This window comes from Mesoplodon bidens (assembly GCF_964165515.1).
Source record: "Mesoplodon bidens genome assembly, chromosome: 15".
Lineage (NCBI taxonomy): Eukaryota > Metazoa > Chordata > Mammalia > Artiodactyla > Ziphiidae > Mesoplodon > Mesoplodon bidens.
Window position 1 is genome coordinate 37,297,729 of NC_138171.1, and position 26,042 is coordinate 37,323,770.

Consider the following 26,042-nt stretch of genomic DNA (forward strand, 5'->3'; position numbering starts at 1 on the left):
GCAATCCCAAGAGAGCTCACATCACACAAGCTGTCTCCAGCGCACCTGCTTACACCTGTGTCTGTACTCTGTGACCTGGCCTGTTACTCTAACAGGGCGGCTGCCTCCTGTTGTGCCTTGGACCCCTTCCCCATCCCAGCGACCCTCTCCCTTCTCTCCCCTCACGTCTATACAGACAGGTCATACCTTCTGCCATTTAAAACAAGGAAACCTAGACCCTACCTTCTTCTTTCTCTGCCCCCCTTACCAGCACTTGCTGCCTCCAGTGCCCCTGTTACCCCTTTTCTCCTGAATCCCCCATCAGGCTCTCTCTTCTGCTCCACCAAAAAGCCCTGGTGAAGGTCACCACGATGTTCAAGCCAGTGGTCAGTTTTCAGCTCTCATCCTGTTTGATCTGTCAGCAGCGTCCAGCACCACTGAAGTTCAAGTATGTTTCTTCATGCGGTTCCAGGAGGCCACACCCTCTCCCGGTTGCTCTTCTGTTTCCGTTACTCATTCCCTCATGTCTCTCTTTCTTGAACGTTGGGTGTACTCAGGCTGTCCCCAGACTTCTCATCTGGACTTACTCCTCGGTGATCTTATCCATTCTTAAATCCCATCTCTATATATGCTGATGACTATCAAATTGATGCATCTAGCGTGAACCTCTCCTGAATTCCAGGCTTGCATATCCCCCGGCTCATTTACAGCTCTGTCTGGATATCCAATGGACATCTCTTATTTAACATGTCCAAAAACAAGCTCCAATCTGCCCCGCCCCAGGCCTGCCATCCCGTGATCCTTTCCATCTTGTTAATGGCAACTCGGGCCCTCTCGTTACTCTGGCAAATAATTATGGTGCCTTCCTTGACTCCTTCCTTCCTCATACCCCATGTCCAAACAGCAGCAAATCCTGTCAGCTCTACCTTCAAAATGTATCCGAATCCCACCACATCTCAGCACCTCCACTGCTGCCAGCTGCATCTGAGCCACCATCATCTCTGGCCCAAATTAAAGCAGCAGTGTCTTAATCATCCCCCCTCCGCTTGCAGGCTGGTCCCTGTAGCCTCTTCTCAGCACAGCAGTCAGAGGGGTCCTCTAAAACACTGAGTCCGATAATGTCACCCTTTTGCTCAAAAAGAAAAAAAAGTGAGGGGGACTCCCCTGGTGGTCCAGTGGTAATCTGCCTTCCAATGCAGGGGACGCGGGTTCGATTCCTGGTTGGGGAACTAAGATCTCACGTGCTGCGGGGCAACTAAGCCCACGTGCCGCAACTACTGAGCTCCGCGCCTCAACGAGAGAGCCCGCGTGCTGCAAACTATAGAGCCCATGCTCTCTGGAGCCCACGCGCCACAACGAGAGAGAAGCCTGCGCACTGCAACTAGAGAGAAACAAGAGCAGACCCCGCGCCAGAACGAAAGAAAGATCCCGTGTGCTGCAACTAAGACCTGATGCAGCCAAAAAAAAAAGGAAAATAAATAAATAAAATAAATAAATGTTAAAAGAAAAAGATTGTCTCGCTTTAATGTGAAACCAATAGGAAAGAATCTTTAAAAAAAAACCTCCCAGGGCTTCGCTGGTGGCGCAGTGGTTGAGAGTCCGCCTGCTGATGCAGGGGACGCGGGTTCGTGCCCCGGTCCGGGAAGATCCCACATGCCATGGAGCGGCTAGGCCCATGAGCCGTGGCCGCTGAGCCTGCGCATCTGGAGCCTGTGCTCCGCAATGGGAGAGGCCACAACAGTGAGAGGCCCGCGTATCGCAAAAAAAAAAAAACCTCCCAGTGGCTATTGTCTCTCTCAGAACAAAGGCTGGTCCTTACAGTAGCCCCTTGTGATGTGGCCCCTCCCACCTCTGACCTCTCAACGCCAGCCACCCTTAACCTCTAGCTGTTCCTCATACCTGCCAGGTGGGCTCTGCCTGGAACTATTCCCCCAGGTGTCTGCTGGGCTTGCTTCCTCATCACTTACAAATGCAGCCCTTTGTCTCCTAGCACAGCCTTCCCTGATGACCCTGTGTAAGGTGCTAACACCAGCCTAGTGTGCACCAGCCTCATTGTAGGCCTTATTTTTCTTCCATAGAGTACCGTCTCACATACTGTGTATTTTAATTATTTACCCTCTCTCTACCACTAAAATATAAGATCCACAGGACCAGAGACATCATTTTTTGTTCACAGCTGTACCCCTAGAGTAGTGCCCATGATAGGCCTTCAAGAAATATGTGTTGCAGAGAAATATACAGATTGCCAACAAACACATGAAAGAATGCTCAACACCATTAATCATTAGGGAAATGCAAATCAAAACTACAATGAGATATCATCTTACACCGGTCAGAATGGCCATCATCAAAAAATCTAGAAACAATAAATGCTGGAGAGGGTGTGGAGAAAAGGGAACACTCTTGCACTGTTGGTGGGAATGTAAATTGATACAGCCACTATGGAGAGCAGTATGGAGGTTCCTTAAAAAACTAAAAATAGAACTACCATACGACCCAGCAGTCCCACTACTGGGCATATACCCTGAGAAAACCATAATTCAAAAAGAGTCATGTACCAGTGTTCATTGCAGCTCTATTTACAATAGCCAGAACATGGAAGAAACCTAAGTGTCCATCAACAGATGAATGGATAAAGATGTGGCACATATATACAATGGAATATTACTCAGCCATAAAAGAAACGAAATTGAGTTATTTGTAGTGAGGTGGATGGATCTAGAGTCTGTCATACAGAGTGAAGTAAGTCAGAAAGAGAAAAACAAATACCGTATGCTAACACATATATATGGAATCTAAGAAAAAAAATGTCATGAAGAACCTAGGGGTAAGACGGGAATAAAGACACAGACCTACTAGAGCGTGGACTTGAGGATATGGGGAGGGGGAAGGGTAAGCTGTGACAAAGTGAGAGAGTGGCATGGACATATATACACTACCAAACGTAAAATAGATAGCTAGTGGGAAGCAGCCGCGTAGCACAGGGAGATCAGCTAGGTGCTTTGTGACCACCTAGAGGGGTGGGATAGGGAGGGTGGGAGGGAGGGAGACACAAGAGGGAAGAGATATGGGGACATACGTATATGTATAACTGATTCACTTTGTTATAAAGCAGAAACTAACACACCATTGTAAAGCAATTATACTCCAATAAAGATGTTTAAAAAAAGAAAAGAAAAGAAATATGTGTTGAATGAATGAGTATGAAAATTCAGAGCAGTTGCTCCCTGAGTTTAGGGAAGACTGGAAGAATCCAGTGGCCCTTAGGAATCAATGAACCATAATGAGGTAAAACAGAGAAATAGGTGACAGAGAGCAGGGCTGGGTATCTTTTGGAAGAAAACAGGTGACCATCTGTACTGGGCCAGTTCTATAGTTAGGCAGAGTATATGGCAAGAGCTCTTTTTCTGAGGTTTCTGCAACAGATGTGGTTTTGTATAAATCACACTTCTGTAAAAGGAATCCTATTTTAAATGTACTAGCAGAGATTGCTATTTAAAGGAATCTGATGTCAAATTCTTTGGTAAATTGACTAATCTCCTGATTTGTCTTTAGTGTCAATTCATATTTTCCGGAAAAAAAATTATATTTACTTAAATCAAGGTATGCTTGTCTGAGCTGAGGAAATCTCTTCATTTTCCATTTTTCCACTTTATTATTATAAAAGTCAATATTATAAAGTCTTTATTATTCCCTTTTTCTTTGCTCCTCCCATTCTTCCCCCTCTTCATTCCTGCTTGTCCTTTAGCTGAGCTTTTTTCCTCCCTTAGACTCTGACATAGAATGTTCTTCTGTAACACGGCCAGATTTAGAGTGTGATGAACAGTGGCCCTTTCTCAGACCAGATGAGTCCAATCCTGGGTGGAGCAAAGGAATCTGTTAGGGGTGGGTGAATGCATACGGGGGGTACAGGGGTCAGTTCTTAGGTGATATTCAGGTACAGCCAGATTGGAGAACCACTGACCAAAAAAACACTGTGTGCTATTTGAGGCTGTTGAATGAGGCTGGACGGGCATCCCCTATGGGGCTTTGCAGAAGGTGCTTGATGTGAATTTGGCCATAGACTGTGACCGGACTGGCTGATTTGTCTGGGGGCTGGAGTTCAGGGCTGTGGACTATCCCCTCTCGGTACGTCACCCACCTGCGGAAATCTCAGAGGAGAGCGAGCTCCTGGGACCTCTGCCTGATGGAGTTTAGTCCAGGTGCTCTCAACAGTGTCTGCCTGCAGTGACCTTGGACTTCACAGGCCCAACATCCAATCTGTCTCCCTTCAGACTGGAACAGGTTCCTCCCAAGAAAGAATAAAACTGTGTATTATGGGGGTTTGGTGGGAGGTGTAAAAGCAACTAAGACCAGAGCCTGCTTCCGTGACAATAGTACAAGCTGATTTGTTGAGAGGTTGTTTGACCTCAGGGATGGTCTTCAGGTACCCACTCTAGGTTTTCTGAAAAACTTTCTCCTTTTGGTTCTCATCAGAGGTCAGAGCCAGGGGGTTAGTAAACAAGTTGGCTCTGGCTAAGCGTTCAGTTGTAACCATATAGGCTGTAGAGTGTAGAGCATGTGCCCAATTGGTGTGGCTGGACCTCTCCAAGCCCACTTGTTTACCTATAAAGTGTGCCCAGCTCTCTCACCAGGGTTTCTCAACATCAGTCAGACTGCAAATGAAAGCTCTTTGCAGACTGTGAAGGGCTAGACAGTAGAGGAGAAATGCTATTGTCATCATATTCCATGCACACCTGGTCTTCACACATTTGAATGAGCCAAACAGGTGAATTGGGAAGATCTAAGGTTACCGAATTCATTGTTGGAGTCAAGTAACATATCTTCCTGCAGCCGCCCTCTTGTGTACAATGGGACCCTATTTATTTATAAATTGTATTTCGGGAAAATTGGGTCACAGTCTTGTGAAGACCACCATCTGAAGTGAGAAGTGAAGCTGAAGAAGGAGACGCGAGGGGTGTCGCTGAAGCCACATGGGAGAGTTTGGATTTCACGAGATCAGGGACCCCTCGCTTTCTCAGCTGGGAGAACTCAGGAGGAAAGTTATTCTTGCTGCTTTATTAGGATCCGTAGTGGTGGAGAGTAGAGGTAGAGGGTCAGTTATATAGTAATATGGGGGTGAGTTTGCTGTAGAAATAGAAGATAAAACAGAGGCTTGGGGGGCGGGAAGTGGCAGGCTCTGGCATTGTCTAGGTCTCTCAAGTGCCTCCCGGCTCATTCATTTGACACGGAGACACTCTTAGGAATGGGGTCTGGGAGAGGCACGGAGCTGAGGAAGGGTGGATCCTGTGCTGTGCCACTACCTCCCCCCTGTGTCTTGAGAGAGTCCGAGCAAAGTTGCTCTGTGCTGCTGAAAGAGAAGAAACAAAACTAACCTCCCCATTAGAAATCTGGGAGGTGGAGAGTGCTGGAGGGCATGGTGCGGGGAGGAGAGGAAGTTGAGCAATGCTGGTGACTTGGGGAAAGACACAGTGCAGGGTTTCCACTCTTGCAGACCAGCTGTCTATCTGGAAACCAAGGCCATTGCGGAAGGCCACTCGAGCTTGGCTCGGTGCCTCCTGAATGATCGGGATGCGTCTGATGGGCCGGCCACAGACATCACTTTCTAGGCAGAGGCCTGGCCCTAAGAGGGACTCTAATGAGTTCTCGGTGCAGCCCCTGTGAACGTGGTGGTGCAGTTTGGGTCACTAGGAAGGCAGAACCAAGGCTTCCTCTGTGACAAGAGAAACAGAACGGTGGGGGCCAGGGCATGCCTCTCTGAAGCTACAGCCGCCTGCAGGTGGGGAAGAGGGAAGATGGGCCAGCATCTCCTTTTCCCTGAGACCCGACGTTTCAGTATCTAACCCTCCTGCCCTACATCCTGGGACCTTCGGAAGGCCCACGTGGGTACCCTGTGGTTGTCACAGACTCTCTCCCTTGGGAGGAGGCTGCTGGTGTGCACAGTGGCTGAGACCCACAGGAGACATTGGGCTGCTCAAGTTGGTGGGTGACCTGAGCTTGGGTTACATTGGGGAACAAAGTGCAGGGAAGATGCTGATCTTTGCCGGAGGATATGCAGGATGACCTAGCTGAAGGGGACTCTTCAGCAGTGCTGATAAATGAGGGAGGGAAGACGGAGCTTGTTGGCTACTTCTCCGGGTCAGGAGGACACGTTGGGGTCCCCCTTTCTGTAATCAGTTGCCCCTGTGCTGGATGGTCTGATTCACAGTCTGTAGGAAATTTCTGGGGACCTTTGGGGATGCAGAGCTAGGGGTTCTCTCCCAGCGTAGTGGCAGAGAAAACAAGAGGACGAGGGCTGCACGACAGCAAGGGGCCCGGGTTGCCCTGGGAAGGCCTCTCAGAAGCTTGAAGGTACAGGAGGGAGGCCGCTTCCGTCGGCTCTCTCACTCTGTCCCCACAGAATCTGGAACCATGGCTGGGGAGGGGTCTTGTCATGTAGAAAGGGAGATCACTTCTCTGGAGATTTACGAGCATCCTGGATAGTTTTCAGAGAAGGAAATATAGGTATTTGTCTCTGGAAAAAGAGTGTTCTTTGCAGCCTCTCTACACCCAATCTAGAAAGATTGCAGACAGGGAGTCTGTATTTCTTGTCTATGTGACCCCATCAGGGGATGGAGAACCAGCCAGGGAGCTGGTTCTAAATGGGGTCACTGGTGGGGGAGGGGGGCCTGGAGTTGAGTGGCTGTTCATATGCCCCAAGAGCCCCAGCGCTGAGCCCCGGGCCCTGGGAGGGGAGGAGACGTCCGTCCTGTCCCCACTGTCTCCCACACCTCCTCCCCACGCCCCTGCGGCCTCCATTCCCCTCCTGCCTGGCTTGCTGCTTTACCTCCCTCTCCTTCCCTGGTTCCTCCTGCCTCCCCGATGTGGATGGAATGGCCCAGGGCTCCATCTGGGCCTCTTTTCCTTTTCAAAAACAGAATCAGATCCTGTTCCTCCTCTGGTTAAAGTTCTTAATGGCCTTCAAGGCCCTGCCTAGTCTGGCTGCTTCCTGCCCTCTGCTCCAGCCTTACCAGCCTTCTAGCCGTTCCCCAAACACACCAACCACACTGGCTTCTTTCACTTCACATAATACTTTTAAGACTCATCCTATAGTTGGCATGAATCGGTAGTTTTTTCCTTTTATTTCTGAGTAGCTTTCTGAGTAGCTTTCCGTGGTGTAGCTATACCGCAGTTTGTCCCCAGGTGGAAGGACATTGGGATTGTTCCCAGTTTGGGGAGGTGATGAAGGCGGAATATGGCTTCTTTTCATCCTCACTCAAGGGTCCCCATCTGGCCCTGAGACCTTCCATTTCTCACGGGTGTTGGGAACTAATATATATATATATATATAATGGGTTTTTTTTTTTTTTTTTTTTGCGGTACGCAGGCCTCTCACTGTTGTGGCCTCTCCTGTTGCAGAGCACAGGCTCCGGACACGCAGGCTCAGTGGCCATGGCTCACGGGCCCAGCCGCTCTGCGGCATGTGGGATCTTCCCTGACCGGGGCACGAACCCGTGTCCCCTGCATCGGCAGGCGGACTCTCAGCCACTGCGCCACCAGGGAAACCCCCGGGAACTAATATATTTGAAGACACCTGTGACCTTTCTTCCCCATCACTCTTCCCCACCACCACTTTCCCTGATTTCTGTTCTCTCATCTGACCTTCTGTGGTTCACCATCCTAGTTGGTTTCCTTTGCATACGCCCACTTGGTCTGTAATTCTCTTAGAATGGGGCGCCCGGAGCTGAACGCATTATTCGCTGCCCAGCAGCCTCTCCGCACGTGGTAGGATGAAGCAGTACTCCAGGTGAGGCTGAAAGCTATAAAACCAAGGATTGGCTCTTGTTCTAGATGTTATAATTCTGTTGATGTAGCTCAAAATGAAATTACCTTCTTAAATTTTATTTTATTATGGTGGTCACATCGTACTGTTAATGAACTTACCGGGAATAAGTTCGGTCCTTTTCACCTGGTTTGCTGTTCGCCCATATGTACTAGGATTCTGGGCCCAGGAATATTCTGTTTTGTTGTTTTTAGCCCATGGTCATGGTCTACCAGTATCATCCAAATGCATTTACTCCCAACATCAAGATGACGGTAGCCAGCAACCAGCACCTGTAAAGGCGGACATCGACCCTCATGGACCTCCCTGTCTAGCTCAGGGGACACCAAACTTTTTTTGCCAAGGACCAGATAGTAAATAGTTTTAGCTTTGTGGCCAGCTGCTCCTGCAGCTGTTACTCCTGCCCCCTCCTCCCCCTCCTCCTCCTCTTTCCTCCTCATCCACCTCCTCTGCTTCCTTTAAAAATGTAAAAACCAGGGGAATTCCCTGGAGGCTCAGTGGTTAGGACTACGCACTTTCACTGCCGGTGGCCCTAGTCGGGTAACTAAGATCCCACAACCAATCCCGGCTCATAAGTTATACTCAGGCTGCAGGTCAGGTTTGGCTGGCAGTCAGTAGTTTCGACCCCCAGTAGCCCCTGTTCTTTCTCATCCTTGTCAATGAGATGTTATAAGAGACTGGTAAGGGCTTCCCTGGTGGCGCAGTGGTTGAGAGTCCGCCTGCCGATGCAGGGGATGCGGGTTCGTGCCCCGGTCCAAGAAGATCCCACATGCCGCGGAGCGGCTGGGCCCGTGAGCCATGGCCGCTGAGCCTGCACGTCCGGAGCCTGTGCCCCGCAACGGGAGAGGCCACAACAGTGAGAGGCCCGCGTACCGGAAAAAAAAAAAAAGAGAGAGACTGGTAAGCACCTTGATGATGGAAAATCAGACACACACGTTGATGTTTTCCCGAAACGGTGGCCTAGAGTCTTAACGAGGAAACGAGGTCAGTCTGGCCTGACCTGCTTCCTTGAACGTAAGTTGGTGCCTGGTGAGCGGCGCCGCCTTTCCTTTTGGGAATCTCTCACGAATAACAGGTGGAATTTTGCCACCTTCTCTTTCGGTAAATCATGATTATCTTCACCCTGCGTGGTCTTTGGGCACCGCTCCATTTCCCCACAATCTCGCCAAGCATGTTACTCTTAACCCCTCGTGTCTTCCTCGTCCGAGTCGGAAGCCTGAGCTCACTCAGCACCGGGAATTCTCGGACAGTCTCCTAACTCACCTTAGATTTGCTCTTTCAACGCTCTCTGCCTTTTTCAGTTCAAAGATCATTCTGGACAGAAAAGACAGAAGCAAAATAGGAGTTTATTGGGACTTCCCTGGCAGTCCAGCAGTTAAGACTCCCCGCTTCCAATGAAGGGGACGCGGGTTGGATCTCTGGTGGGGGAACTAAGATCCCACATGCCTCGCGGCGCAGCCAAAAGAAAAAAGAAAAAAGTTTATCATCAACATCTCACCATTGCTGAAAGCAGCGTGCCCATCCCTTCTTGTTATTTTTGCTTTTCGTGTAATAAGGTAGCCCTTTTGGGGGTCCAACACATTTTCTGGAAGCCTCATCTCATTTTGGCTTTAGCTTTCTAATCCTGCTCATACACACAGGCATAGGTAACATGTGCACCCATGCTGCTTTCTTTTTTCATCAAGTACTTCTGAAATTGCAGTCAGAGGAGAAGGAAGGAAAGAATAGAAAGAGGAACAGGAAGAGGATGGTCTTTATCTCCCTATAAACAGTTAACTCTTTGGCGACAAGATCCACTTTCTCCCGCGTCTCCAGCAGCACTGCGTATGGTGTCCTGCACGCAGGCAGCGGGTCTAGGTACAGGGATCATCCCTCACAGTCTGGGAGAGGCCCACCTGGAGTTGTGTGGCATAGTCCTACAGCCTAGATGGCGGCCCTGCCCTGCAAAAAGTAGGTATTCAGTCAGAATCATAATTCCTCCACGTTTTCCACCTTTTAAAAAAAAATTGTTTTACACATAACATAAAATTCACCATCTCAGCCAACATCAAGTATATAATTCTGTAGCATTTAGTACATGCATTATGTTGTGCCACCAATCACAACTATCTAACTTCAGCACATTTTTTTCATCGCCCCAAGAGGAAACCCTGTACCCATCAAGCAGTCACTCCCCATTCCCCCTCCTACCTGAATCTGGCAACTAGCAATCTGCTTTCTGTCTCTTATGGATTTGCCTATCCTGGGTATTTCATATAAATGGAATCATACAATATGTGACATTTTGTGTCTGGCTTTTTAGCATCATGTTTTTGAGATTCATCCCCGTTGTAGTGTAATCAGTGCCTCCTTTTTGTGTATGGGTGTGTGTTTTTATCGTGGTAAAAATGTACATACCATAAAGTGTACCATTTTAATCACTTATAAGTGTACAGTTCAGTGGCATTGAGTACTTCCACATTGCTGTGTGACCATCACCACCATCCATCTCCAGAACTTTTTCATCTTCCCAAACTGAAACTCTGTCCCCATTAAACAATAACTCTCCACTTCCCCCTCCTCCCAGCCCCTGGCAAACACCATTCTACCTCTGTCTCTCTGAATGTGACTGCTCTAGGTACCTCATATAAGTGGAATCCAACAGGGTCTGTCCTGTTGTGACAGGCCTGTCTCACTCAGCATAATGTCCTCAAGGTTCAACCATGTTGTAGCAGGTGTCAGGATTTCCTTCCTTTCAGGGCTGAATAATATTCCTTTGTGTGGATAGACCATGTTCTGTGTACCCATTCCTCTGTGGATGGACACTTGGATGGCTTCCCCCAGTGTTTTCCACTTTGGTTGCTTGTTTCTTCAGTTGTTCTGGGTGCTTCACAGTCCTGGCCACCCTGCTCCCAACACAGGTTTGTACACCTATTACAGAGTTGACTGACATTTTTTAATCTTCCCAACTTTCTTACTCCATCTTCCCCTCCAGATTATCAGACTGCAGAAGAGCGAGTGCCTTTCCTTTTGCTAAACCCTTCGAAATATGCATGTCCAGATAACTGAATTACTCACCACCTCTCCAGAAGCCAGAGGATAGTTGGGGGCTTTAGAATGGGAGGGGAGGGGGAGATGTGATCCTAATTTCAATAGTCCTCAGTTTATGAAGTAGATAAGACTCACAAAATACTAAAAAAAAAAAGAGAGAAAAAAATACTCAATCTGTTCAGGCTGCCGTAATAAAATGTCATAGACTGGGTGGCTTAAACAATAGGAATTTATTTCTCACAGTGCTGGAGACTGGGAAGTCTAAGAGCAAGGTGCTGGCTGATTTGGATCTCCATGAGGGTTCCCTTCGTGACTTGTAGACGGCCACCTTCTTGTTGTATCCTCACATAGTGGAGAAAAAGAGAGCAAGAGAAAGGGAGCCTGCTCTGGTGTCTCTTTTTTAAGGTCACTAATCTCATCATGGGGGCCCCATCCTCATGACCTCATCTAACCTTAAGTACTTCCCAAAGGCTCCAGGTACCATCACACTGGAGGTTAGGGTTTCAACATACAAATTTGGGGGGCACACAATTCAGTCCATAGCACATACCTTTTTCTTTTTTTTTTTTTTTTTTGTGGTATGTGGGCCTCTCACTGTTGTGGCCTCTCCCATTGTGGAGCACAGGCTCCGGACGCGCAAGCTCAGTGGCCATGGCTCACGGGCCTAGCTGCTCCGTGGCATGTGGGGTCTTCCCGGACCGGGGCACGAACCCGTGTCCCCTGCATCAGCAGGCGGACTCTCAACCACTGCGCCACCAGGGAAGCCCCATAGCACATGCCTTTTATAAAAGCATTTAAATGAGGCAAAGTATTTAGCCATATGGAGCCTAGCTAAGTGCTAAAGGATTGTAAGAAAGGATATCTGGATATCATTAGTTAAGGCAGCTTATATTTAAATATCAGCAAGATTTTTCATTGGAGAGAAAGAAATGTGACTTGGGAAGGGGAAGATGGAGGTTTCTAGACAGGTGAGTGGAACAAACAAGGTATCACATGCTGATGAGGATATCTGCTTGGAGAGGGCCGGGCCGAGCAGCCTTCTTCCTCTGTCAGCCCATCCACCTGTCAGGCACAGTGTGTGCACCGGGGGGTGGGGGGTGGGGGGTGTGGTAACAGCAGGATCACATGGTCCCTGCCAGCACAGAGCTCACTGTCTAGTGGTGAGACCGACAACAAGCAAAGGAACCAACAAGGGAATTTCAGGTTGAGATAAGAGCCTCTACAGGAAATAACCAAGATGGTTGTGTCATGATAAAGAGGTACTGCAGGCCAAGGGGTTGGGAGATGCTTTAGATTAGAGAGGCTGCCTAGGAGGTGGTATTTGAACAGCCTGGAAAAGAAGGAACATCCAGCCTTGCAAAGAATGGGAGGCAAAAATCTGACCATTCCAGGCATAAGGAGCATCAGAGACAGAAAGAATTTGAAATGTTTGAACAAAGAGGCAGCCCATGTGGTCGGGGTGTAACAAGTAAGAGGGCGAATGGGAGTTGATGCCAGTGTAGGGCTTTGTCCGCCTTGTGGGAGGGCAGGCTTCATTGGTGGTGGTGGGTTCTGCTCCAGGTGGCGTGATCTCAGGTGTGGTTTATCAAGATCACTCTGGCTGCTGGGCAGAGAGACGCTTGGGGAGGGCTAATGCACTTGGGAAGCTATTTCAGTGGTCCAGTGGGGACATGATAGAGGTTTGGGCTTGGCTGGAGGCAGAGGAGATGGAGAGATAACAGGGATTTGGGAGGCGGAAAGGGCAGCATTGCTGATGGGTTGGATGGGAGCACTGAGACAAAGGCAGCAGTTAAGGGTGACTTCTAGGGAGACTGGGAGAGGAATAGTTGGGCAGTGGGGCATGTTGGCAGAAATGAAGAGTTCATGGGCCATGGGCCTGGTTGAGATCACTCAGGAGCAGTAGCGATCTGGGGCGCAGCTGCTGTGGGGTAGAAAGCAAGGCAGGGGACTTCCCTGGAGGTCCAGGGGTTAGGACTCCACGCTTCCACTGCAGGGGGCTCGGGTTCGATCCCTGGTCAGGGAACTAAGATATCCCGCATGCCACACGGTGTAGCCAAAAAGTAAGAAAAAAAAAAGAGAGAAAGTCAGGTGGATGGCATTGAGGCTGCCAAGTTGCTGAAGGTAGCACAGTGTGGGGAGAGGGACCTGGGTTTGAATTCTGGCTCCACCCATGGCTGCCTGTGCTTCTTTGGGCAACCTGACTTGGAAAACGGGTCAGATTCCCTGCCCTACAGGGGAGGGAGGATCAGAAGCAAATCCCCACGTGCAGCACCTGGTAGGGGCTCAGCTGCTACCACTAATCAATCCGGTGACAACAATGATGACATTCTATTATTATTATTTCTGATCAAGAGAAGAATTCAAAAGACTTGATGTCGGACATCCACTTCCAAGTATCATGGCCAAGACCAGAGCAGTCTCACTCAGTGCTGAAGGCTATATTCGGTCTTCTGTGCCTCGCTTGTCTCTTCCCCGAGACTCATGTGACTGCGACTCGGTTCTGAATCTGTCATCCTCGCTCAGGCTGCCCCCACCGTGACCATGACGTGCCCCAGCAGTCTTTTGAGTCTGTCTCTCTCCGGCATCACAGCCCACCCTCCCCCATCGCCAGCCTTGTTCCTCTCCAGGAGGAGCTGACGGCCCAAAGCATCCCTTTCTACCCTGCGCAGCAGGTATTAACAGGACCACCTGCCTCATATGTTTACCCCAAGCCTCCAAACCTGACGCGGTGAGGGATGCAGCGTGCAGCCCCCGTGCTGGGCAGCATCACCAAGGCCATCGGTGGTGGCCACCTCTGGCTTTGCTGAGCAAATGCCTCCCGCCCACTGATGCCCTTTTCATTCCTTCTGTGTCCTTTCTAGCCTACTTCCTCCTTTCTCCTTCTGCCCTGCTTGGTCGCAGGTTTTTCTACACTTGGCCCGGGCACTGGGCCCTCTGGTCCCTGGCTTTGGAACCTGCCTCCCGCACTGGGCACATCCTCCGTGCCTGCCCCTGCCATGGAACCTTTGCGAGCCAGCCCGGCCTTGGCAGCCCAAGCGCTGGTCCCTGCCAGCAGCTGTGTGCGTGACCTGACTGTGGCCAGCTGCCCCCGCAGCACGGGCCCAGGCCTGGCCCCCCGCAGAAGCAAAGCCCGAAGTTTTCCCATTGGCTGCAGCCTGGCTGAGGCTGTCTGAGGGAGCAGAGGACAGGGCCGGGGGCGGTTGGGGGTGGGGGGGAGCGGAAAGCCGCCCTTCCTACGGTGCCTGCTGATAATTGGCCCTCCGGAACCAGCCTGGGACGCGAGGGCCAGCTGGGTCAGGAAGTGGTGTACAATGCTGCTCTTTCAGGGGGGACACTGCACGGTCTGAGGTCCTGTGTGACTCCGGCGAAATCTGTAGAACAGCCTGTTCTCAGAGGATGTTCTCTAACCTAGGCCGGAGGTGGGCAGTGGAGCCCCGAACTTCCCACCCTCAGCCCTGGGAGCGCCCCCCAGGCATCGCCCAGCTCCGAACCCAATTATTTACTTCAGAGAGAGTCTGGGGAGGGAAGGGAAAGAGAGCAGATTTTCTCAAGAGACCATGAATCACATACCTGGTACTTTTTAGAGGCAGGCGCACTGGGAAGCAGTCATTAAGTCCTTAATGATTTAATAATTTATTAAGACTCTGCCCCGCCTTAGCAGCTGCGGGCCCACGAGGTCAGAAGGCAGGGTCCTCGCCCTTGGGATTTTAATCTTGGCGGGGAGGTAAGACAATATACTTGTTGTCAAACACACGAAGAGAAATGGGAATTTAAAAAGAAAGAAGGAACGAATTCGAAATGATTGGCCAGAGTGGCCTCGCAAGTCTAAAGGAAGGTCAAATTTGGACTGTGCTCAGAAGACGGGGCAGGATTTGGGATGCAGAAGGAAGTGAGGGGCGTGTGACGTGGGGTGGCATCCCAGGCACCGAGCATTGCACAAGTACAGGAAACTCAGCCTAGCGTGGAACTTCCGCCCTGGATGTATCCGGTGTCTGAGATTCCAAGGGCCCTGGAGGACCACAGCCTGCCTTTACGGGCCCAGAGGCTCAGCCCTGCCTCTGAGCCCAAAAAGCCTGCTACAGAAACCGGGTGGTGGACCTGCAGCTGTGGACTGGACCCTGCCCGACTTCTCGGTAGGGAAGCGTTGGTTGGAGAACTTTGGGCATGTTGGCTGCAGTGGGTGGGCACTCCCAGGAACCTGCCAGAGCTGCAAGAGAAGGGTCTGGGGCAGTCCTGACCAGGGCAGACAAGGCTTGCAGGTGTCTTGTAGCTGTTGATTTGGGTAGAGACTTCGTTCCATAGCCCAGAGCTAGGCTAGGTGCTGTTTTGGGGTCCTGGGCTTGTACTGGGGCTGTGACTCTGAATGTCCACACAGAAGTTGTTTCACACTTTCCTTTTTCAGGGCACTGAAAAGGTAACTCCTCAAACTCAGGAGGACAGAGTGGCGTTTGTATCCGGTCCCTCCCCTGCTCAAGAGCCTTCTGTTGGGACTTCCCTGGTGGTCCAGTGGTTAGGACTCTGTGCTTCCACTGCAGGGGACATGGGTTCAATCCCTGGTCAGGGAACTAAGAATCCGCATGCCACAGCACGGCCAAAAATAAAAAACATCAAAACAGAAGAGCCTTCTGTGGATCTCAGTGTCCACCAGATCACAATTTCTTGCCTTTATATACAAAGCCCACCATCATCTGAAGGACGTTTACAGAGTCTAACAGTGAGAAGGAACCTAAAAATCACCTAATCCAGCCTGAGCCTGTAAGTCTTTTTCACAGTAACCCTAAGAAGACGTTGCCATGCCTCTGCCTATATACTTCTCATAATGGGGAATTCTCTCTTTCATGAGACAGCTTTAAGTTTATCCAAAAATGGCCTGACTGTACTTCTACCCATTGGTCTAGTTTTGATCCCTGGAGTTATTCTTCCTTCCACATGACCACCTTTAAGAATATTGATATTCCTCTAAGTTTTCTTCAGGCCCCAGGCTTATCCCAGTCCAGGTCACTCTCTTTTAGAAGTAGTCTAGTTTGTTGGTTTCCTTCATAATGTACAAGGTCTAAAACTGAATAGTGTTTTACATGTGAATTTTATCTTCATAGAGAATTAGAACCATCCCCTCCCTCATTCTGAACACTGTACTCCTTTTAATACATCCAGAGCTCAGACTTGCATTTTGATCAGCCACATCACAGCATTGCTTATATTAAGTTGGCAGCTAAATAAAACACCTAAATCATTTTCACAAGTGCTGCTTTGACTCATATCTCCCCTGTGCCAGTGAGTTTAGACCTAAATATAGGAAACTTCCTTTATACCTGCTAGATTGCATCTAGTGAAGTTTCACCCATTTTTCCAGTCTGTGGAAATCATTTGGACTCTGGTTCTGTGTCTCTGTGGTGTGGAGGGCCATGTCTCATGTGGGGATTGTGATCCAGAGCCTGAGCTGTGGAGCCCCACTTCCGAGTCTGAGTTCCAGCTCTACACTGGCTGGTAGAGCAGCCTTGGGCAATTTACATAGCCTTTCTAAGCCTTGGTTTCCTCATCTGTAAAATGAAGACGATTGATACTAATACTCACTTGTAGGATGTAGAGTTATAAGACTTTAATGAGATAATTCATACAAAATACTTATTAACACAGGGCTGGGTAGTAAGCACTCATTAGCTGCCATTATCTTGATGATTATAACCACTGCTACTGCTAGTTCACTTCCTCAATCTTTTAAAAATGACTGTTTCTCACCCCCAAGCCCCCCCAGCCTCATTGTCCTTTGCTTACAGTGTCCCCTCAGCCCCAGATGCCTGCCTCGTTCTGCCACCTGTCCAGCTTCAAAACCTCTGCAGCATCTTTGATTCTTCCTTCTGTTATGTTCCCTATAACTGGAAGCTCCTACTGGCCAATCCTATTGTAATTGCATCATAGCCCACCTTGTGTCGGGTTCTTTCCATTTCACTTCCATCTTTTAGGTTGAGCCCTTTATTCCTTCACTTCTCTGCTATTAATAGCTGCCTCCTTCAACTCTCTTCCCTTCAGCTGCTTCCATCCTTTCCCGCCCCCTCCGAAGCCCACTGGCCCCCCACACCTCCCTTTCTGCCTTCATCCCCCGTTCTGCCCTTGCACACACGTGGCCCTGCAGCAGAACCGGCCCTCGTGTTCCAAGCCTTTCCGGAGCTGGGCTCGAGGATCCGGCCACCCGAATAGTATGACCTTGGGCAAGTGGCTTAGCCTTTCTGTGCAACAACCATAAGTGCCCTCGAATCTGTAGGCAGCGTCATTGAGAGAAGTCAGTCAATGGCAGGGGAGGCACCGGGGACAGACAGGTGACCCCTTTCTTCCTTTGACAAAGTTTCCCTGAGCAGCATCGCAGTTTCACAGGATCTCTCCTTCCTTTCAACATGTAGATTATAGGATATTTTCAGTTTTCAGACACACACACACACACACACACAGTCTACAGTTACAAACTCATGGTATATTATTTTATGTGGCTTAAGGGAATTTTAAGGATTTTTTGTTTGTTTTTGTAAGCAAGGCTCATACTGACCACAAGCTTGGGCAATTGGTCTTTGGTCCATCAGTATAAATAGATATTTGTGGACTAAGTCTAAACCCCACCCATCACAGTCCTCCCTCAAGGCCCTGACGCAGTTTCTAGCATTTCCGGCCAACATGGATTTCTCTTTTTCCATCACAGCCTGTGCTACTGGCTGTCTCTACCAACCCCCTAGAACTTGACCACATCCAGTTCGCACCGTACTGGATTTGCATCTCTTGGTGTCACCTTACATATTTAGGTCCCTTGTAACTCCTTATGGACGCAGGCAACCTTTAAAGGCTCGGCAAATGTGGTCACTTTGCCCAGAGGTCTGTCTGCAGCCAGGATCCCATCATGGTTCTAGAGCCAGCAGAGAAACATAGTTGAAAGCATGTAACTCACCTGAGGAAATCTGAAGGAAAGAGAATGACGTGGGACAGGCCTGGAAGCAGAAGCTGAGAAACAAGGTCCAAGGAAGGACTTGTGAGGAGGAAGCTGGAAGCACTGGGTCTCCACAGGATACAAGTGCTGCCTCACTGGGAGATTTTAGGGGGATAAACTTTTTACTTCTTTCTTGCAGCATCTCTTATATGAGATTCCTTCTGGACTGGTCTTACCGTTGCACTGACAGCCAACAGCTGTGCTCAGTGGAGCCCCCTGCGTGTGCTGTAGGGAAGAGGGAAAGGAGTGTCTGCACTCTCCTTGTCTTCGGAGGTGACTGAGCATGATGGGGAAAGGACCCTCTGTTAGTCTCCTGGGGCTGCCATAATGAATTACCACATAGTGTGTGGCTTAAAACAACAGAAATTTGTTCTCTCCCAGTTCTGGAGGCTAGACAGGACCGTGTTCCCTTTGGAGGCTCTAGGGAAGAATCCATCCTTGCCTCTTCCTAACTTCTGGTGGTTGCTGGCCGTCTTTCACATTCCTTGGCTTGTAGACACATCACTTTAGTGTCAGCTTCCATCTTCACATGGCTGTCTTCTTCCTGAGTGTCTGTGTCCCTGTGTCTTCACTTGGCCTTCTTATAAGGGCACCAGTCATACTGGATTTAGGACTCACCCTAATCCAGTATGACATCATCTTAACTAATTACATCTGCAAAGACCCTGTTTCCAAATGAGATCACATTCACAGGCACTGGGGGATTTGAACTTGAACGTGTCTTTTTTGGGAAGACACAGTTCAACCCACAACAGAGCTTATGCTATTAAAGAAGTTGAGTCTGGCTCACAGACATAGAAAACAAACTTATGGTTACCAAAAGGGATGGGGGAGGGAGGTAGATAAATTAGGAGTTTGGGATTAACGTATACACACTACTATATATTGGTTTGGCCAAAAGGTTCGTTCGGTTAGTGAATACGTTGTTCAATAAAGTTCTTCGTGAAAATGAAAAACATCTTTTATTTGTACTTAAAACCGAATGAATTTTTTGGCAAACCCAATATAAAATAGGTAAACAACAAGGATCTACTGTAGAGCATAGGGAACTATACTCAATATCTTATAATAACCTACATGGGAAAAGAATCTGAAAAGGAATATATATGTATAACTGAATCACTTTGCTGTACACTTGAAACTAACACAACATTGTAAATTAACTATATCTCAATTTAAAAAAAAGAGTTGATTCTGGTAGAGGAAAAAAAATACGTGCAATAGTGGACTTAAAGAACACACCCAAAAGTTATGTAAACCAGATATAAAAGACCATATCTTAGTATAACCTATTTTGTACCAAATATACTCATACACATATACATGGACATATACATATATGACATATACATAAGTATGTATTTTTTCCAGATGAAGATTCAAACACAAACAATAAAATACAAACAATAAAACACTTAGAGGAAAACGTAAGAGTCTACCAGTATAAACATGGGGCAGGAGAAACCGTAAGTAAACATAGAAGCTATAAAAGATAAGATGAACATACTTCACTAGGTAAGGCAATCAACAACCATGAGAACATATAAGAAAATACTCAAAACTTACTAGCAGTCAGGAAATTACAAGTTTATGATGAAATGTCGCTACACCCGTAAGACCGACAAAAATGAAAAGAAGTGATAACCCCTGTTGGAGGGGATACTTTTGAACATCGCCAGTGGAAATGTGAATTGTTAGAGCCTGTTTACAAAGCCTAATGACAGCCTCGTTTAGATCCTGATTAGAACAGTTGCAAGAAAGTTGTTTGTTTTTTTTGTTGTTGTTGTTTGTTTGTTTTTTTAACACGAGAGAAATGTGAACACTAACCATTTGATGACATTAAGAAATTATCCTTAAAATTTTAGGTGTGATCATAGTATTATGGTTAAATTTTAAAGTTTTTTTTTTTTCTTAGAAGTTCATACTGAAATATTTACTGATAAAATGGTATAACGCCTAGAATTTACTTCAGATAATCCAGGGAGCAAGGGAATCAGTGACCAACGGTATAAAGCAAGGGTCAGCACACTAGAGGTGCAGGCCAAATCCAGACCACCTCCTGGTTTTGTAAATAAAGTTTTATTGGAATTCAGCCACAGTCATTCAGTTCCGTATTCATTTAGTATTGCTGAGGTGGCTTTTTCCCTCCAGCAGCAGAGCTGAATAGTTGTGATGGAGACCATGTGACCTGCAAAGCCTAAAATATTTACTAACTGGCTCTACAGAAAATGTCTGTGACCCCTCACCGATAAGGATGCGTGTTTGGCTGCAAGTTCATAATAATTGGTGCTGGGGACTGACTATATGAGGGCTTATTAGACTAATCATCATATTTGTGTGTGCTTGGACTTTTCCATAATGAAAAGTTTAAAAAAAAAAAGTGGACCCAGTAATCTCACTCCTAGTACTCTATCCCTTGGAAACAAAAGCCTCAATTAATAAGGGTATATGTACAAGAATGTTTACTAAAATAGTTTACTGGAAATAAATTGCCTTCCAATACGGGATGCTATAAATCACATCCACCCACACCATGGAATATTATGTTATCTTTTTAAAGAATGAACTAGCGTTTTACCAGTTCACTTGGAGAATGTTTCATGGGATATTTTCAAGGGAGAAGAGCAAGATGTAAAAATGTCTGTACATGACAGTCCCAGTTTTATAGAACAGTGACAAAAATAAGTCCTTTGGAATGTAGGGGTGTGTGTGTGTGCGTGCACGCGTGCAGGATGCATAACAGGTTGCTAACATGGGTTGGGGGTAGAATGATGTCTGTGGAAGGAAGCAAAGCAAAACAGAAAAAGGCTGTATTTCAAAAAACAGCCTACATGATATGATCCCATGTATGTGTGTGTGTAAGTTATATTTACATGTATAACGTGCTTTGCTTACTTCAGAAGAGAGTTACGATTTTTAAAATGACCAGAAAGGAGTGAATATTCATCATGCCCTATGATAGAAGTAAGAAAATAAAAGGGAATTTGGTTAGGAGCTGGAAACTGCCCAAGAGCAGGGAAACAAGAGAGGAGAGTGACCACTGTCAACCCGGGCCAGCTAGGGTAAGCCCCATGGAAGGTTCTAGCTGTGAGAGAGGGGTGGCTGGATGGTCTTTGAGCCACAGCCCCTCCCTGATCTCAGCGCCTCTTCCTCCTGCTCCCGGAGAAATAATGTTTCCCTGGGGGATGAAAGGCATCCCTTTGTGCAGGCTTTAATTGCCATGTTGGGCCAAGTGAATGAGTGGCATGCGGGCGCAGCAGCTGGGCACAGCCAATGCCAGGCAGCAAAGCCCGCTGCCTTAGGACAGCCCGGGCCAGCTGGCCTGGGAGTGCTGCCCACCTCTGCCCCCCGCAGGGGGCCCTGCAAGGGGACAGTGGAGCAGAGGGGTCTGCGGAGGGAGGGGAAGGGGCGGGGCGTCTGGGAGGGTCCCAGCAACTGTCAGAAGCTTATTCATGTCATCCTCCTTCCCCTCCCCCCTCCCTCTTGTTTTTCAGACTGTCAGCATCAATAAGGCCATTAATACGCAGGAAGTGGCTGTAAAGGAAAAACACGCCAGAAATATCCTTTTGGATGTTGCTCGGAGGACGGACCCCAAGGGGGGTCAAATGGCGGGGGGCGGGGGTGGGGAATGAGGTCGGGGTGAGGCATCCTTGCTCAGCTTCAGGAAGGAGAACCGGCCAGGCCCCAGCAGGGTCTGAACAGTGTGGGTTGGCAACAGCTGGCCTCAGAGCCCACAGCCTGTTGAGGTGGAAGGGACCAAAGCAGCCATCTGGCCCAGTCTCACCTCTCTCCTGGGACTTAGCTTTTCAGAACTGCCGAGTCCTTTGAACTTACTCTCCCATGAGAGATTTCCTCGGGGCACCAGAGAGGTTTTCACCTGTACCATCAAAGCGCTCTGGCCCTGCACCTTGCCACACTGACCACCCCCTTGGGGACGTGCTCAAATGCCCTTCTCTGAACATGAAAGCAAAATAGAGGCCTTGGTGGCAGCGGTTGGCCTTAAGCCGACACAAGGGCTCTACCATGGAAATAAGAGCCACTTGTGTGAACTGGTTCACCCCAAACCAGAGGGAAGAAGATGAGAAGGTCAGGGTGGACTAGGGCACTGATGATTTGAAGATTTTCGCCAAGCCCCCCATGCCGAGTTGTTGGAGGTCCTGGGCGACCACCGTCATGGGTCTGTGGCTTTGGAGGAAAGTGCAGGCAGCCTGGCCAATGGATCCCTCTGGACCTGCCCTTGAGGTCAAGTCCAGGTGCTCGAGGGCTAATTCCCAAAGCCTGGAGAAGAGGCTGCCAGTGGACCAAGGCTTGGTCTCTGTGTGTGCTGGGGCCAAGCACAGGGCAAGGGGAAGCTGGGCTTTTGTCTGCGAGGGGAAGCTCCTTCTTGCCGGGGCTCAGCATGGTGGCTGCACCACAGCCAGTTGGGTTGGAACAACCTATCTTGAAGTCATCCCACACCCACCCCTCCGTGGAGGAGACCCTCCAGGTTAGAAGGCCATGGAAGCCCGGCACTGCCAGTGCGATGCCCAGAACAGGTCAGGCCCTCAGGAAATGTTGCTAACAGCATGTACTGCTCTTCACTGGAAGGAAAGCAGCTTGTCTTTAGCAGAATATGCTTTGGTTGGAATTAAGGCTTTGCTGCAAGATGGGGCTATAGAACCTCTACCGGGAACCCCAGAAGCCTGGCCCAACCATGAGCCTGGCCAGACCTTGCCTTTTTATTCCCTTGATGCTTTACTGAGTCAAGAAAACCAAACCAAGAAAAGCCCTCATTATTAATGGCCCAATTGATTTTCACAGGGAGTTACCCAGTCTTGACCCTTCCCTGCTAAGCATACTGATCAGTGAGTCTGGTTCAAGATAGGAAGTAAGAGAGAGATAGTTGTCACAGGACAGTGTGCTCCTCTGGATGGGTGTGAGCACAGAGAGGGCCAGGCCTGTAGTGGCCGGGCCAGGTCTCACCTTGCCAGGGAGGCTCCCTGGGGCGATGGAACAGACCTAGAGGGAGATTCTGAAATCTCATCTCTGGAGCTCTCTGACTTTCTCTGGGACCTCGAGTGGGCCCAGTGAGACCTCTGTGAGCCTTAATTCCCTTGTCTGTCAGTTGAAAGTGTTGGCTAAAGAAGCTTTCAAAGGCCTAACATTCCGGCTCTGACATTCTGGGAGTCTCCCTGCCTCACAATTTCTAAGGGGCGGATACATGTTGAAAAGATCCGCTCCATACAGTAGGGTTTTAAAGCCTAAAGATCTCACAAAACATTTATTCTTTATCAATACTTTTAAAGAACATCAGCTACCCTCACTACCAACTGAATGAGCATTTGGAAACCTGGCTTCATTTAGAAATGCTGTTCAGACAAACATTTATCCCTGGTGCCTGGTGAACACGTTGATGCCCCCGACTGTGGTATCCACTCCTGGAGGGCTGAGGACTGAAGTCTTATTTTCTTTATATCCCCAAGTGCCTGACACGAATTGGGTGCGTTAAAATGCTCAGAAAATTAAAGAAAGACAGAAAGGTCTGCTTGCCTCTTTCCAAGCTGGGGTGCCCGGCCAGCTCCACAACGTCCCTGGCTTCTGTTTCGGGAGATTGCTCTCCGGTAAAGGAGCCACAACCTACTGTGAGAAATCATCTCAGTTGAGGGTAGGGGGCTGTCCATCTCTCCTCTTGGCTTCCTTCTAGTCCCAAGGGGCTGTGCATGAAGTAAAACCCTAAGTTATTTCCAAATCACTCTAAGACCAAAAGCTGATTTCAGCTTCTAGACCCAAAAGTCCGTTTTCAAGGCAGCCCCTCTCAAAATGCAAATTTCAGTCCAGGGAGGGAATTTTACCACACTTTCCAGCTCAGAAGCAAAACAACATGTCTTTCGGGGGAGTCCTATAGTTTCTAACCTGAGGCAAGTCTTTCCTAAATGGTGCGGTGCTTCTTACCTGAGCCTGGATTAAAAAGCCGAAAGTTCTGATGACATTGCCATACTTGGGTTAATGGTGCCCAGTTACTGGGTGTGTGAGGCCTGTGTAAGCATCCATTACAAAAGAAATGCGGAAATCCTCTACTTGCCTCAAAAAGGGCTCCCTTAGGTCATTTCAGAAAGGGCCGATGGGACTAAATCCAGGAGCTCTTAACGCTGTGACCAAAGATTGAGTTCTCTATTGGAGATAATATTAATAGTAACTCGATAGTGCTATATTTTCCTGATGGAGATACAAGCCACTCATCCATGATTGGTGATGTGGGAAAGTAAAAATAAATGTAAATGTCTTCCAAGTTAAAAAAAAAGCGGGGGGGCTCCCTAATTACGGAGGCCTGGAGCTCTGTTAAAGTCACTCGAGGCCAGAAGGACATTTATTACACGCAAAGCGTGGCAGGCAGGAGTCTGCATACAGGGAATTCAAGGTGTTGGGAAATGAAGGCACCCCTGAACGAGGCCAGGAAGGTTTTTAGAGGAGGTGGAGTGAAAACGTCATTTTATTTATTTGTTTGTTTGTTTGTTTGTTTATGGCTGTGTTGGGTCTTCGTTGCTGCGTGTGGGCTTTCTCTAGTTGCGGTGAGCGGGGGCTACTCTTCGTTGCGGTGCGCAGGCTTCTCACTGCGGTGGCTTCTCTTGTTGCTGAGCATGGGCTCTAGGCGTGCAGGCTTCAGTAGTTGTGGCACATGGGTTCAGTAGCTGTGGCTCACGGGCTCTAGAGCACAGGCTCAGTAGTTGTGGCGCACGGGCTTAGTTGCTCCACGGCACGTGGGATCTTCCCGGCCCAGGGCTCGAGCCCGTGTCCCCTGCATTGGCAGGCGGATTCTTAACCACTACGCCACCAGGGAAGTCCCGAAAGCGTCATTTTTAAATTTAGGGAAAATACATTTTAAACAAAGACTGCCGCTTTCAGGGTAAGAGCACAGTGCCTAATGGGAGGGGAGTCAGACGCTACCTGGAAGAGAAGCCAAGGGTGTCAGTAGCCAGTGGGTAGGGTCCCCAGCAGGGGCCAGGGCACTTGAAGAGCTGAAGCACACCCTTGATTTGGAATACATAAGAAAGAATTTTGAGAGGCTGTATTGTGTTGTTAAAATGTTAGCTGTAATTATGCGCACACACCACACCCTCCACCCACCTCCCCACAAAGGCCCCACCACAAACTCAGCAAACCTAGAGGAAGGGCAGAGTCTGTCTTCCCACAGCAAAGCCCTAATTCCAACCAAAGCATCTTCCCACTAAAGGCCAACCAGAGCCACTGCTGGCCCAGAATGTACTTGTGCAAATTAGGAAAAGACACCCCTCCCAAAAGACATGGCTGTCTCTTTGGAAATCATCTAATAAAATGGATTTTATTAGAAGGAGGCACTTTTTTGCCATCCGCCAAAAACTGCCAGGATACTTGTACAGATCTGTGGTGCCTTCATTGTAAGTGGTGCCCTCTGATGGGTAGTGCCAGGCGCCATGAACAACACACAGCCCCCGCAGTGGCCTTTAGAGGCTTCGTTCCAGGGTTGGTTGCCTCTGTTTTCCATGACCTTCCCTCACCGTGCATACTGGGCACCCACCATGAAAAGGGGGCACAGACCTTTTGGTCTGTTGTCAACCGGCTGCCCCTCTCCAGCAACGCTGTGCTCTGCTGGAAGTTCTGCCACGTGTTCCACAAACTCCTCCGGGATGGACACCCAAACGTGAGTTCCTGGGGCTGCAGGGGATGGGCAGGGATCCAGGGACCCATGTGGGGAAAGTGCAGTTGCCTGAGTCACAAGAGCCACTGTCCACTCTTGCACAGGGGATGGCCGCTGCCCCCATCTCCTGGCCTCTTGGGTACCAATTTCATAGACGGTTTTGTCTCTCTCCCATCACCCTCTCTCCTCTGCCCCATGTTTCACCATCCTCTGTTTCCTCTCCCTCTCTCTCCAGGTCCTGAAGGACTCTCTGAGATACAAAAATGAATTGAGTGACATGAGCAGGATGTGGGTGAGTTTGGACATGCACCCAGGGGCCACCTGTGCCACCTTCTCCTTTCCCAGAGGCCACAGAACAAGGACTGTGGAATGGAGCAAATTCATCTCTTTCAGCTTGTTTAGGATTTCTCTCATGAACATCAGGGAGGGAGTCAAAGATGCCCCCAAATGGAACCATGATATCCACAGTCTTACCTGGGGTCCCTGGAAGCTGTAGGGAAGTTCTAGGGCCGGGGAGCTTCTCCTGCTGATGGAAGCTCGTGTCATAATGCTCTCTGGGCATTGGGATCCTTCGGCAGTGACAC

At 48.8% G+C, this 26,042-nt stretch overlaps 1 protein-coding gene across 4 annotated transcripts in view; it reads left to right on the forward strand.

Annotated features, from left to right (window-relative positions):
- Positions 1-26,042, forward strand: part of HIP1 (huntingtin interacting protein 1) — a 407,412-nt gene that overhangs the window by 84,466 nt on the left and 296,904 nt on the right. For all 4 annotated transcript variants that reach the window (XM_081257580.1, XM_081257579.1, XM_081257581.1 and 1 more), the window contains exons 2-4: positions 21,299-21,362; positions 25,319-25,461; positions 25,694-25,750. In XM_081257580.1, coding sequence (XP_081113706.1) covers positions 21,299-21,362; positions 25,319-25,461; positions 25,694-25,750 — 264 coding nt within the window. The remainder of the gene's footprint in view (positions 1-21,298; positions 21,363-25,318; positions 25,462-25,693; positions 25,751-26,042) is intronic.